Genomic DNA, 14,162 nt, shown 5'->3' on the forward strand with positions numbered 1-14,162 from the left:
CCCCTCAGCATCTAACACAACCTGTACAAAAGCATCCCAAGCTTGCCCTGGCCAGTGTGGCTCAGCTGGTTGAGCACCATCCTATGCACCAAGAAGTTGCCAGTTGATTCCCGGTCAGGGTTGTGGGCTTGATCCCCAGTAGGTGGCGTGTAGGAGGCAGCTGATAGATGTTTCTCTTTCTCTTCAACAATTTTCTTTCTCTCTCCCTCTCCCTTTCTGTCTCTCTAAAATCAGTTTTTTAATAAAAAGCATCCAAAGCCAATATGCTTCCGAGTTCTAGGACTGCACCCAATCGAACACATATTAGCTCCCTCCACTGCATACTATTAGGGATTCTGCAATTTCATATAGTTGGAACAAGTTAGCTACAATCTTTCATTTCCTCCACATGGAGGCAGCATGGGGTGGGAGAAACAGTAAATTCTGCTGATCACTCTTCATGAATATATATAACCTGAGCCTGACACTGTGCAAAATCTGGAAAAAAAATCACTCTGGGATGCTAGCTAAATCCAATAAGCATTATGGACTTAATTTTCACATTTTTTAAATGGGAGAAAAATTTTTTTATAGTTTAAAAATTCTTTTAAAAATTCTTTTAAACTCATAAATTTGTTGTGATGCTCATTAAGTATAAGAAATGAAAGTGTTTTACACTTATAAAAAGCAAAGAACTCAATGAATGTAACGCACTATGAGTATGATTATGCTAATGGAGGCTGGATACAGAAATGGGCCCTGATTTGAAACCATGGGGATAAAAACTTTCAACACCAAGTTCTGGCTGTTTTCAATGCTGTAATGAACAAATTGGTTTTGAAATATTGGTACCTAAAAAGACCCTTTGCAGATTAAATAAAGCCCAATGCAATTTATGTATGGCAAACATCCAAAGAGATCTTTGAGTTATTTAAACTTCACATGGGTGAAAGACCCCAACCTCACTCTTGCTTCTTGGCCTTAGCTAATTCTCCCCACATCAGCTCAGGGCTTTTCCTTCTTCTTCAATCTGTTTTATTCTCCTCTCTGACCTTGGTCCAAAGGGGCCCCACCCCCATGTGTGCGTGCATGCGTGTGTGTGTGTGTGTGTGTGTGTGTGTGTGTGTCTGGGTTATCTTACTTTGGAAAAAATTTGCTCACTTTGTGTTTCTTTAGTATAGAAAAGCTGGATGCCTCGAGTTGCATTTCTTTCCAACAAAGCCTCCCTCTTTCTTCCTTTTGGGCCCAAGGACTACCTTGGGAATCTGACAAAGCCATGAACCTTTTCCCACAAAAAATGTACATGTAAACATACACATGACATTTTATGAATGACTTCAGGAGGCTCACACACCCTTTAGAGAAGTGGTTCTCAACCTGTGGGTCATGACCCCTTTCGCAGTTACGAAGTAGCAACGAAAATAATTTTACCGTTGGGTCACAACATGAGGAACTGTATTAAAGGGTCAGAAAGTTGAGAACCACTGCTTTAGAGAAAGGATTAGGACCTTTGGCCCATTGGCCCATGGGCACCATTTTGAAGATTAATTTTGCCACAAATACTATGATTCTAAGGGTGGATTAACCAGACCTCTTTGGATGCTTACCATGCATAAGCTTTCTACTCTTATAGAGAAAGGAGCTTTTCTAAGCGGTGATCACATGGGGATCCTGTTGCAGTGTGTTATGTAAACTGGAAGTCAGGGTCTTACCTCTGGCAACATGATGAGGCTGAATGTCAGAATGAAGAGAACCATATTTACTCCATACATCCATCTCATGAAGAGGAAGTATGAAGCCACCGATGAGCCAAACTGACCTATTAAAAAGAAAGTTAAAAAGTTAAGAACTTCTGGGGAAGATGGTGGTCTAGGTAAATGCAGTACTCAAATCCTCACACAACCACATCAAAATTACAACTAAACTAGAGAACAACCATCAAGCAGAACCGCCTGAAATCTAGCTGAATGAAAGTCCTACAACTAAGGATTTAAAGAGAAGACACACTGAGATTGGTAAGAGGGGCAGAGGCACAGAACAGGCTAGTCCCACACCCACACGTGATGGATAAAAATCAACTGCAGTGGTCCTCCCTGAGGAGCAAAGTGTCCTGGCCCCTACCAGGCTTCCAGGCCCAGGGTTCCAGTGCTGGGAAGAGAAGTCCCCATAACTTCCAGCTGTAAAAATCAGCAGGGATTTTGAGTGAGATCAGGCTTCTGGAGTCCTAGGCAGTGTCTCTTAAAAGGGCCACAGATGGACTTACTCAGACTCACTCCCTCTCCCTCTGAGCTCCAGCACTGGGGCAGCAGCTTAAAAGGAAACAGGGCAAGGGCTGGAATGGTCCTGGGGATGTGAGTGCAGCACAGGGAGTATGCCCATGGTGTTCTAACAGCTGTGTGGTGTCGGATGGGTGTTGAGATGATCACTTAGTAAGTTATATCATGTCTGTTCACTGGGTGTACACCTGAGGCTAGAATGGTGTTGTGTGCGTGTTCTTAAGAAAAAAAAAAGAGAGGGAAAAATTAAAAAGTTGAAAGGACAGAACAAAAGCTATGTCTTGATAACCTTCCAAAACAAATCTGCTCATTGCAATATACTGGTTCCATTCACATTTACAGTCTCTAGCATTCTTCTTTTTCTACTTGAAAGAGAAGATGTTCATGATGGAAGTGCTGTCTCTTACATAGCTGTAGTTGTCTAAAATGATCATGATCTACACCTTATACTCCATCCAAGGAAACACTGCTTTTCTTTAGCAGCTAGGATTGCCATCTGAAGAGCTTGTTATTCCTTGAGTTAACACAGTTAAGTGAGCAAATAGTATATGTAAAGTGTTTACGACAGTGCCTGGCCAGTAGTTAGTTATCATTAAAATTATACATATTCACTGCACTTCATCCTCCTTTTTCCCAGGCAAATAATACTCTCTCAAACAGTTTACCACATCCCTTATAAATGGTTGTCTGACAGGCCATCTTGTGCTGTTTTCCCATAATAGTAGCATTTTACAAGTACAATGCAAAAGCTGAAGGTCATCCACTTCACACATTTTCTGTCAGCAATTGTCTTAGATGTGAAGGACAATGTCACAGACAGGGTTACTTCTTAATACAACTTATATTTTAGTGAGGTATGAAAACAACAAATATGTGGGAATTTAAAAATAAAAAATATATATTTATCATAATATATATTATATATCATATTCTATTATACATCATATATTATATGTATGTGTGTTATACATATCTTTCACATCTTATATATGCATATGATAATGAATGATATATATGGATATATCACATAGGTAGCATATATATTATACATAATATGACATAATTATATTACTATAAAAATTATAGCCAGATAGGTTCTATAGTACAGAGAAGAGGATGAAGTATTGAAAGGGGTTGCTTTAGATAGCTGGTCAGGAAGGTAAATCAGAGACGGTAACATCTGAGCAGAGATCTGAAGCTGGAGGAAGAGGCAGGAACACCCCCAGCTGGGGGGTAATCATTCCTCAAGCAGAAGAACGGGTGAGAACAAAATATCACGAGGGAGGCAAGAGCTCAGAGAACCGAGGAACAAGCCTAAAGCCTGTTATCGGAGCACAAGGAATAAGAAGCCAAACCACATCGCGAAGGGCCTCCTAAGGCAAGAGAGAAAGTGAAGATTTTCTTTCAAATGAGATAAGAAGTCACTGACAGGTGTGAAGCAATGCAGGGAGGGGGCAGTTATGACATTTCAGAAATCACTTCAGCTCTGGAAAATAAATTGGGAAGGGGTAGGCAAGAATGTGTTGTCAACTTGCACCTGCCACAAACAGCATAAAGTGATCTTCTCTTTGATGCTTTTGAATGAGGAAAAAATATATAAGCATTCTCTTAAATTAGAGAATAGAAAAGGGAGAAAAAACAGAAACTTGAAGTCTCAGGCTGAGATTTCATAGAGTTACAAAAGCCAAAGATTATTTGATTATCACTTAAGGTTCAGCATCAAGAGGTTCGTTTTCCCAGTCTTCCCAATTCTCATTTTCAGTTGCCCCAAAAGAACAATGAACATCTTCAGTCACCTGCTGCATCAACCCCTTTGTCCTGTCTCATTCAGCAAAACACCTCCAGTGACCAAGGCTTCCCTTTGGCCCTCTGTTTCTGAAACATTACAGGAGGAAGAAGGTTCGTGTGGAGCAAACTGCAGCCTCTGCTGACGAAGATGAGACTGAGCTCACGTGAGAGTCGTACCTCTATTTTTGGAAGTTAGCCTATTCTTTAGGTGCCGTCTTACTTTTTCCCTTAACCCAGAGGCAGTTTATATACAAATTTAAAAGGAAGGTAATATCTGTGTAGATGTTTTAAAAGACATCAATTCATTTGAAGTCTGAATATTTGGATTCCTTTCACTTTGTAGAGGGGTACAGAGTTCCAAAAGTGTGTTATTTTCATAAGCTTGCTCCACCTCCCCCCGCCCCACCCCGCTTCTGCCCCCCAGCTCTGCAACCAGATGCACTGGCCCAAGTGCAGAAAGGCTGAAGCAGATCCGCCCCTCTCAGGACACCTGATCATCGCCTGGCTCCCAGTGATTTCATATCGTTTCATGGCTCTTATCTATGTTCTCTGGTAACTATACCTGAGGCCTGCCTCAGCCAGGTTCACTTGTCATGTTTTATTGAAAGCGGTGGACTTCTAGCTTGTTAATCGTTACAGTTACTCACTAACTGGAGAAGAACCTAGGTCTCTAGGTATCTGGGGTAAGCTTTCCCTTGGAATCACACTTGACATCCTCTGGTGTAGAGTCCCAAGCACAGGATAGAGGCCTTCTGGTCTCCCTCCCTCCCTCTCTTCCTTTCTTCCTTCCTTCTTTTCTTCCTTTCCTCCTTTCTTCCTTCCTTTAACAGTTTTGGTCTTCTAATTAATACCACACTCTCTCCCAGCCCCTAACATATAACCCCTGGCAAATGAGTATAAATACTAGTATATCTAAAGGTAAAAAAAAGAAAAGAAAAGAAAGAAAAGCATATTAAATGTCTCAGAAAGTATCCCCTTTCCCTATAACCCATATCTATTATAGATAAAATATACTTTAAACTCCAAAGCTTCCAAACTCCAGTTCTGAGGCTTGAAACTGGCTTCATAACGATTTTATTTGGGAATAGAAGCCATATCTATCTGTTTTCTTTACTGAATCCAAGTGTAGAGAAAATAAATTACAGGGAAATCAATTTCATTAAAGACAGAGTGACTGAAGGAAAAACCCAGACACAGGTCAAAAAGACCCCAGAATCCAGAAAACAATGTTCCTTCCACATGACACCTACCCATGGCAGAGGGGCAAGAATAACCAAAAAGAAAAATAAAAGAGCTTAAAGGAGAGAAAACAAATCAACTGGCTGACATTAAGTCTCTATAGGACCTTTCCCTGTCTCAACATAAAAATGAAAAATAAATTTTCCCTCTTTATGCCCATTTATCCTAGCAGTTCTCTCCTACTGGAGGTTGTTGACAAAAATTGGCATTCACTAAAAACAGAAACCTTAATATAGTGTGGCTAAAAGAGCATGATGAAAACAACAGCCATTTCCATGTACTTAGTCTCTCAGATAAAACTTACTTATTCTTGTAAAGAATAAGAATGAGTAGTAGTAGTAGTAGTAGTAGGAACCGCTAATATACAGGGTAGGGCAAAAGTAGGTTTACAGTTGTGAGTACATGAAACACAGAGTGTATTATCTAATTATTATTTATTCATTATTGCATTATTTTCCAAACAACTGTAAACCTACTTTTTCCCTACCCTGAATGTTGATAGTATTGTGTACTAAGAACTTGATTTGCATCAACTCGTTTTACTGCCTCTAGAACCTGGTGAGGTTAAGTATTATTAGTCCCGCTGTGAGGATGGGGAATTAAAAACAAACACACAATGGAGGCAAAGGAGGCGTGGGGGGAGGGGAGGGTGGAGACATGTGTAAGGCTTTAAAGATTTAAACCTAGGAAAAAAACACAACTTAAACACAGACATTAAACTGAACCAAGACTTCATTGTAATAATAATAGCTACCATTTAATGAATCTTTGTTTCAAACAGCTACGAGACCTCTGCATGCTAATTCATTTAACCATCATCAAATCCCTGTAAGAAGAAAAATATTGTACTCTCATTTTACAGAGACTTGGGATCATAGGCTACACAGCTAATAAATGATGCAGCCGGGGTTACACAGGTAGTGAATGATAGTGCCTGGTAGTGTTGATCTATACGTGTCTGACTTCAAATCTAGATCTCGCTTAGCCACAGTACTATATTACTCCTCAAGTAGAATCATAGTTCAATTTAAAAAAACTATGCTATATAGAATATGCAATAAATTTGTGTCTAAAGGGATATAGATAATATCCATTGATCTGCTAAGGCCAGTCAAATTCACCCATTTGGATGGTGCCCATAAATGACCAATTCTTTTTCTATTTACTATAACTAATAAATGCTGTTTCTGTAATGTTATTATTAATATAGTAAAACAGAGTCTTTGGTATGTATTAATGTAAGGCCTTAGGCTTATGTGTATTCTTCTTCCTGATTTTCTTGTGTTTCTTTTAAATTAAGGTTAAAGTTTCACCCTCCCTCTGGTTATTTATTACTAAGGCAAAGTAATTTGTAGTCTGTCATCATGTATAATTTCCTCTTGAACAGATGGGTAACAAGACAAGCAGATAAATGTGAGCATTTCAAAACTGGAAAATACCAATTAAATCACCTGCTGCATGAGTACAATATAAATGCCATCTCCTTCGGCTAGGATACAAAGTAGTTTCTTTCCAACTGGTCTAGGGATGGAGAGTTAAATGCGGCAAGTTTGTATTCTCTGGAGCCCTTAAGCTAACAAAGAAACTTGAATGAGCATTTAAAATCTGTGCTTATGGTTGCCTATCTGAAGATCTTTCCAGTCTGAAAAACAGGCCAATCAGACCTTAATTTTGATGCTGAATTCTATTAAAAAAGAAGTCGATTTTGATTCTGGGAAAGACTTCTAATCTCCAGCTTGAAAGGCATTCAACGACTTAATTCATGACTTGAATGGTAATGTTAGTGTCACAATGGGTAAAGATTACATTTCCCAGGAGTACAAATATACAACTTCTTCAGTAAAATGAGCAATACAAGGTAGCTAATGATCTGTATTACTTCGGGCAACCCTGGGGTTTTAGGCTGGCCTCTTTACAAGGCTGGCAGGACAGTGAAACTCCATGGCACCCCCTTGTGATGTAGAATTTCACAGCACGCCTTTGTGGTAGGAGTTATCAAATCTATTTTGAGTATTAAAAAAGTTGGGAGTCATCAGGTGAGTACCTGGTCCACACTGGTCAACGGGATCCAGGTCTTAGTAGAATCACGAGGGAAGCAGCATAAGTTTTAGACTTAACTTGAGTTCCCCTCTTCACACGCACACACTAAGTCATTTGAATGTAAAATCAATCAAGAGTCTTGATGTGTGTTGGTCAGTACAGCATTGCTAGTGCCTAGAAACATGCCTGATAATGGGAGGCGCTAAGTGAGTATTTGCTCCATTAACTAATCAGTCAAGTCAAGCTTATTCTGAAGATTAAATGAGGTATTATTATATTTAGATAATTCTGATTTCAAAGGAAATTAATATATTTCTGATCCTCTTGTAAGTGTAAACGGTCATTTCTTCAGAGAAAATTAATTTGTATTAGTTTTATAATGTAAAATATATAATTTAAAAATAGGGTACTCATTTAACCTACATTTTTCTGAAAAGAACTCCCAAAGAAAGTAAATTATGCAAGTCTCTCAATATAAACCTGTTTTCCATTTAATAATTTCAATCATTTACATTCGAAAGGATAAAGAATGTCATGTGTTTACAGATATATATCTAAAACTGATAGTAATTTATGAAATTATAGAATCTTGAGTGAAACATGGCCTTGACTAGATAAACTCTAAATTTTGTGAAAACTCCAAATGGCAGAACAGACAGCCAGAGATATAAAAGGATTGCCCAAACAACAGAGTCAATAGGGCAAAAGACTTCAACCTTCAAACAATTCCACCCCCACTTCCTCATGCAGGTCAGCTTCCAACACCATCACAGACACATGATTTCCCTGTCTTTGGTAGGCTATTTTTGTGAGATGGTGAGTCCAAACCAATGACTCTGCTAGTATACTCCTAGAAAGGTTTCAGACTTTTCAACTATCGTTAAAAATCATAGTACTTTAGGAATCTTATAAAATGTGAAACATATAAGTAAATAAATAACTGACTTAAAAATAAATACCTGATAATATTTATTATGGAAAATAACACCCCAAGTAGAATAACTATTAAAGAAATCTACAACTACTCATCTTACTATAGACCTGGTAGAACTCTCCCTAGGACCTGATGCAAAAAAAGAAATTTATATCTTCCTCAAAGTAAAAATCGGCATAACCCACTGGGAAAAGCACAAGCTTTGGGCCCAGACAGACTTCACCTTATATCTCAGCTCCTCTACTAACAAATTCTGAGACAGCCAAGCCACAACTCTAAAATAGGAAGGCTTATGTGCACATTGCAGGCACATGTCTGAATTTGTTTTTTGATGTGTCTTAATTCCTTCAATTTCATAGAATGGTAGATATTTGGAGAATTTGTTTATATATAACTAGAGGCCTGGTTCACAAAAATTTGTGCGGGGGGTGGGGGGGGGGGCGTGTTCCTCAGCCCAGCCTGCCCCCTCTCACATACTGGGAGCCCTCAGGGGATGTCCTACTGATGGCTTAAAGATTAAATGAAATAGTGTTTGTAGAGTGACTGACTCATGATGGCACAATAAATGATGGTTGTGATGATGCTAGAACAGGAAATTAAGGTCAATTCTCCACAGTGAGGCAAAGCACCATTAAAGGTGAAGAAAATAGGACCACCTAATAAAATAATAAATTACATATTGAAGGGAAAATAATCCACAGTTGCTCATATTGTCCAGTCTGACTGTTTCAAATTTTCTGGGGGAAGAGAGGAAAGGGAAAGATAACTGAAAGTAGTATAAGGTAGCTCTCAATTTGATTTTTCCACTGTAATGTACATGATAGATGATGGTCATAGGTGTAACTCATTTTTCCATGCAACTTCCGGCAATAAAAATAATTCCATCTGTTTTTATCGCACTCGAGGCAGGCTACTGCAACACTAGTAAGCATGCCATTTTTATTTAGATGGGCTGGAACCTGCCCTATCATTAATTATAAATATCTTGGGATACATCTCATAACTGATCAAGATTCAACCCTATCATTTTCAGAAATGAGTAGACTGTGGCCCAGAGGGATTAAATGACTGGCTCAGTCAGTGCCAACAGCTAATCTATGGCAAAGGAAGAACAAAATTGTATCAGGATCTTAAGGTACCATATTTCAGCTGCACAGTTAAAACCTAATGATTCCACGGTGTCTGAATTTGTTTTTTGATGTCTTAATTCCTTTAATTTCATAGAATGGTAGATATTTGGAGAATTTGTTTATATATAATCGAGGCCCAGTTCACAAAAATTTGTTCACTGGTGGGGGGGGGGGCGGTCCCTCAGCCCAGCCTGCCCCCTCTCACATACTGGGCGCCCTCAGGGGATGTCCTACTGACGGCTTAGGCCTGCTCCCTCCTCCCCTTGGGGAGGCGACCGGGCTGATCAGGGGAAGGCACCAGCCCCATCACCCCGCTGCTGTAGCCACTGCCAGTCACCACAGCCACCAAGGAGTTTTCATCAACACGGACTCCAGTCCCTTCACCATGAAAAAATGACAACTTTCTTTAGGCATTTTCAAGATGTGTCTTTCATAGGATATGACATTTCTTTCTTTCTTTCTTTTTTTATCCTCACCTGAGGCTATGTTTCCATTGATTTTTAAAGAATATGGAAGAGAAGGGGAAAGACAGAGAGAAACATCGAATGTTCCTCTCACTTCGATGTTTGCCTCCTGCACTTTGATTGGTTGCCTCCTGCATGAGCCCTGACCTGGGCCCGGGCCAGGGAGGAGCCTGCAACCTAGGTACATGCCCTTGGTCAGAATTGAACCCAGACCCTGCAGTGGGCAGGCCAAGGCATTATCCACTGAGACAAACCAGCTAGGGCAGGATATGATATTTCTTAGCCCTCCAGCAGTGGACCTTCCTTTTTTTCTCCAGGAGTGTGATGAAAAACCCTAGACTACCTTATTGGATTCTTATTACCCAAGTTATTAAAAATATTACCAGTGGCATACAGGGAGCTTAGCCAATGAGCAGTCAGAAAATGTGTTTCCTCTGTAGTTCACACCAATTGTCGGCTCGGCCCCTGCCCAGGCCTAACACCTCTGGCCGAGGCATTAGGCCTGGGCAGGGGACCCCCAGCTTTCCACGATCGCCCACTCCACCCCTGCTCAGGCCTAACTCCTATGGCCAAGGCATTAGGCCTGGGCAGGGGAACCCCAGCTCTCCGCGATTGCCCGCTCTGCCCCTGCCCAGGCCTAACACCTGTGGCCGAGGTGTTAGGCCTGGGCAGGGAACCCCCTGCTCCCCTCGATTGCCAACTCTGCCCCTGCCCAGGCCTAATACCTGTGGCTGAGTCATTAGGCCTGGGCACGGGACCCCCAGCTCCCACAATCGCCAGCTCCGCCCCTGCCCAGGCGTAATGCCTGTGGCTGAGGCGTTAGACCTGGGCAGGGGACCCCTCAGCTCCAACTGCAGGCTCTGATCACTGCTGGGTGCCTACGTATGCAAATTAATCGCCATCTTTGTTGGGTTAATTTGCATACTAATCCAATTAGCTGGTGGGTGTAGCGAAGGGATGGTCAATTTGCATATTTGTCTATTATTAGGTAAGATTTTACTCAACACATATTTATTAAGGTCAAACATGTTCTAGGCCTGGTGATCCAGGAGTGAATAAAACAAAATCTCTACTTTCCTATCTTGCAGAAGAAATGAACACAAGTAAAATAAAACAAAATTATATTAAACATTCAATCAAAAGACAGTATTTTAGATCATTGTACATAAATGTTGAGAAAATAAAGCAAGAAATGAATAGTACAGAAATATGTTGGAGGAGTGCAATTAATAAGCTGATATGTTTTAATTCATTGCCATTTGATAACGTGAAATTGAGGGGGGGGAATAGTAACTCCGAAAGTGTGCGCAATCATATCAGTGAGGCATCCAGCAACTGTGCTATCTCTCTGTGGAGGCCCCGTTTTAATAATGCAATGCCACATTTACCCAGCAGGAAAACCGAGGCCCAGGAGAAAATCAGGTCCTAGTCCAAACCTTTAGAAACCAGAATATGGCAAGACTGTGCTCAAAACTGGTTTTAAAAATAGTATCCCTGCCCTAACCGGTTTGGCTCAGTGGACAGAGTGTTGGCCTACGGACTGAAGGATCCCAGGTTCGATTCTGGCCAAGGGCATGTACCTTGGTTGCGGGTACATCCCCAGTGGGAGATGTGCAGGAGGCAGCTGATTAATGTTTCTCTGGCATCGATGTTTCTAACTCTCTATCCCTCTCCCTTCCTCTCTGTGAAAAAGGAATAAAATATATTAAAAAAATAAAATAGTATCCCTGCCCTAGCTGGTTTGGCTAAGTAGATAGAGGAATCCTGGGTTTAATTCCAGTCAAGGGCACATGCCTGGGTTGTGGGCTCCATCCCCACTAAGGGGGCATGCAGGAGGCAGCCAATCAATGGTTCTCTCTCATCACTGATATTTCTATCTCTCTCCCCCTCTCCCTTCCTCTCTGAAATCAATAAAAATATATTTTGAAAAAATGGTATCCCTTTTTCTTTATATTCTTTGTTTTTAAAAATAACTTATTATTATAATTACAATATTTTAAATTTTTTATTTGCCTTATTATAAGCTTAGAGCATTGTTCTAAATAGGTTTTTATTTAAGTATATTCTCCTGTCTTCCTGTACACTGTGAATATTGTATAAAAATGAAGGCATAATATGATATTCAGATAGCAAGTTCTTGGATGATTATTGCTTATTCTACTTCAGAGGTTTGAAAATGGGGCTCTAAGATTTCTTGATTCATTTTAGACATTCATTTTGATTATTGTCTAACATGAGAGTATATCTATTTTTCAATGTCAGGTTCATTGCCCAAGTAAAATCTCTGCCTTCCCATGATATGACTCAATGTCCTTGTGCGCAACACTGACTTTCCTGTGTAGGAGAAAGAACAAGATCAGAAGGGGAATATTTTGGTGGGAAGGGAGAGTGGGATCTCCAGTGCTGTGATGGGTAAGTACTAGTAAGTCTTCACAGTGAGCAAAAAAGATGTAAAAAGATGCAGGTTTATTTGTTTGTTTTCTCGTTTTTAATCTTCCCCACTAAGAAAGGCCTCTGATAAGCTTATGAGACATTTATCTAGGCCAACCTCCCACCTGAGATCTGTTAAGCACTTACTTTCAATTGCTTTGATTTTATTTTCCCATGGGACACAAGCAGCTTTGAAGTTCTCAAAATCACGGAGAAATTTGACCCATTTCTGAAAAGGAAGCGAAGAACATCAAGAAAGCCCAACCTCTTGTTTGTCAAGATGTTCATCCCCAGCCCTAGCCCCAAATCTCACAAAACACTGAGCTTGGAAAGAGCTCTCTGGCACAATATGTTGCTGTTTGTAATAAATAAATAAATAAATAAATAAATAAATAAACAGGGGAAACAGTACTTGCCTTCCTGTTCTCCACTCTTCTCCAGACCAATTTACTTCAAAAATGTTCACAGATCCTTGTTTACAGAATATATGCTTAAAAATACCTGTTTATTCTGCCAGACATAAGAGAGCAGGGACTGATTTTGCATCTAATAAGGTGATGGGCAAATGGTATTGATTAATCAAATAAATATTCATCACATGAAGAAATCAATGAAATGTGAGTAAGACAAAGATCCTGTTTTGAAGGTCTTCTGGGTCTATTAGAATATACTGTATATTTCAATACAGGATGATAAGTACTGTGACATGGGACACTTCACTTTGGTAGAGGTAGAGCAGTCAGCTAAATGGAAAGCTATAGTGTCATAGGAAAGGGAAGAAGAAAAAAAGCCATGAATTTGTTTTAATAAAAGAATTTCCTTCCACTGTATTCCATAATGTTGGGCCATCCAGAGGATCGCTTGGAAGAATGGGGACAGATAACTTTGCATGTGTGTACATTAAGCTGGATAATGTGTGAGTTGCACAGGCACATAAAGCCTACATAACAGTATGAGGCAAGTCTGAAGTTCAAAGATTACCTAAATGAAAAACATCCCAAATGTCCATCTATAATAGAATGGATAAATTGCGGTCTCTTCATACAATGGAATATAACATGTCAATAAAAATGAACTATAACTCCGGTAACATGGATGTATCTCATGAACATAATATTGCATCAAAAAAAGCCAGAAACAAAAGCATAAATACTATATGATTTCATTTACTTACACTGTAAAAACAACAAAACTAACCTATGAGATTATATATATATCAAAAAATATATTATATATTATATTTAAGATATATGAACTTTATTCACAAAACATCTTTATGGAAATATATTTACCTTATTTTTAAAGAGGGGATAATAGTACCATGTACCAAACTTGCTGTGATAATTAAATTTAAACATAACTTTATAGAAGGATTTAATTCAGTGCTTGGCATATAGTAAATACCGTATTTGCCGGCGTATAAGACGACTGGGCGTATAAGACGACCCCCTAACATTTCCACTCAAAATACAGAGTTTGTTATATACTCGCCGTATAAGACTACCCCCTCTTCCACACACCTTCCACACACCAAATAAAAGGTAAAACAATATCAGATTTGATTTTAACATTTTAATTTATATTCAAATGCTTATGACATGCAGGAAAACTGTCACAAGGCTGTATGTAATCAAACATATACATAAAACAGTGCAAGTTTATTACCGGTAAACATACCGGTAATTCACTAAAGAAAACACACTCTATAGACTGGTACCGTAGATGCTTCTCAGGAACACAGGCAAGCAGCCCACAACCTAGAGGGACTGTCAATGATAGAAGTAAGATAACAAATAGAGGGAGAGAGCAAGTGCCGGGCAAGTCCCTAGCAAGTTTGCTGGCGTGACAGTTTCACCTTAAAAGCCTTCAAACTCCTCTTCAT

The 14,162-nt window shown here is 39.6% G+C and overlaps 1 protein-coding gene across 1 annotated transcript in view; it reads right to left on the reverse strand.

Moving 5' to 3' along the window:
- The window catches only part of TMC1 (transmembrane channel like 1), a 115,018-nt gene that overhangs the window by 52,455 nt on the left and 48,401 nt on the right, over positions 1 to 14,162 (reverse strand). The window contains exons 6-7 of the mRNA XM_015564996.1: positions 12,428 to 12,509; positions 1,692 to 1,798 (exon numbers count right to left, since the gene is read on the reverse strand). Of these exons, the coding sequence (XP_015420482.1) occupies positions 1,692 to 1,798; positions 12,428 to 12,509 (189 nt within the window). The remainder of the gene's footprint in view (positions 1 to 1,691; positions 1,799 to 12,427; positions 12,510 to 14,162) is intronic.

The sequence above is a fragment of the Myotis davidii genome, unplaced genomic scaffold (assembly GCF_000327345.1).
Source record: "Myotis davidii unplaced genomic scaffold, ASM32734v1 scaffold616, whole genome shotgun sequence".
In the NCBI taxonomy this organism is placed as follows: Eukaryota; Metazoa; Chordata; class Mammalia; order Chiroptera; family Vespertilionidae; genus Myotis; species Myotis davidii.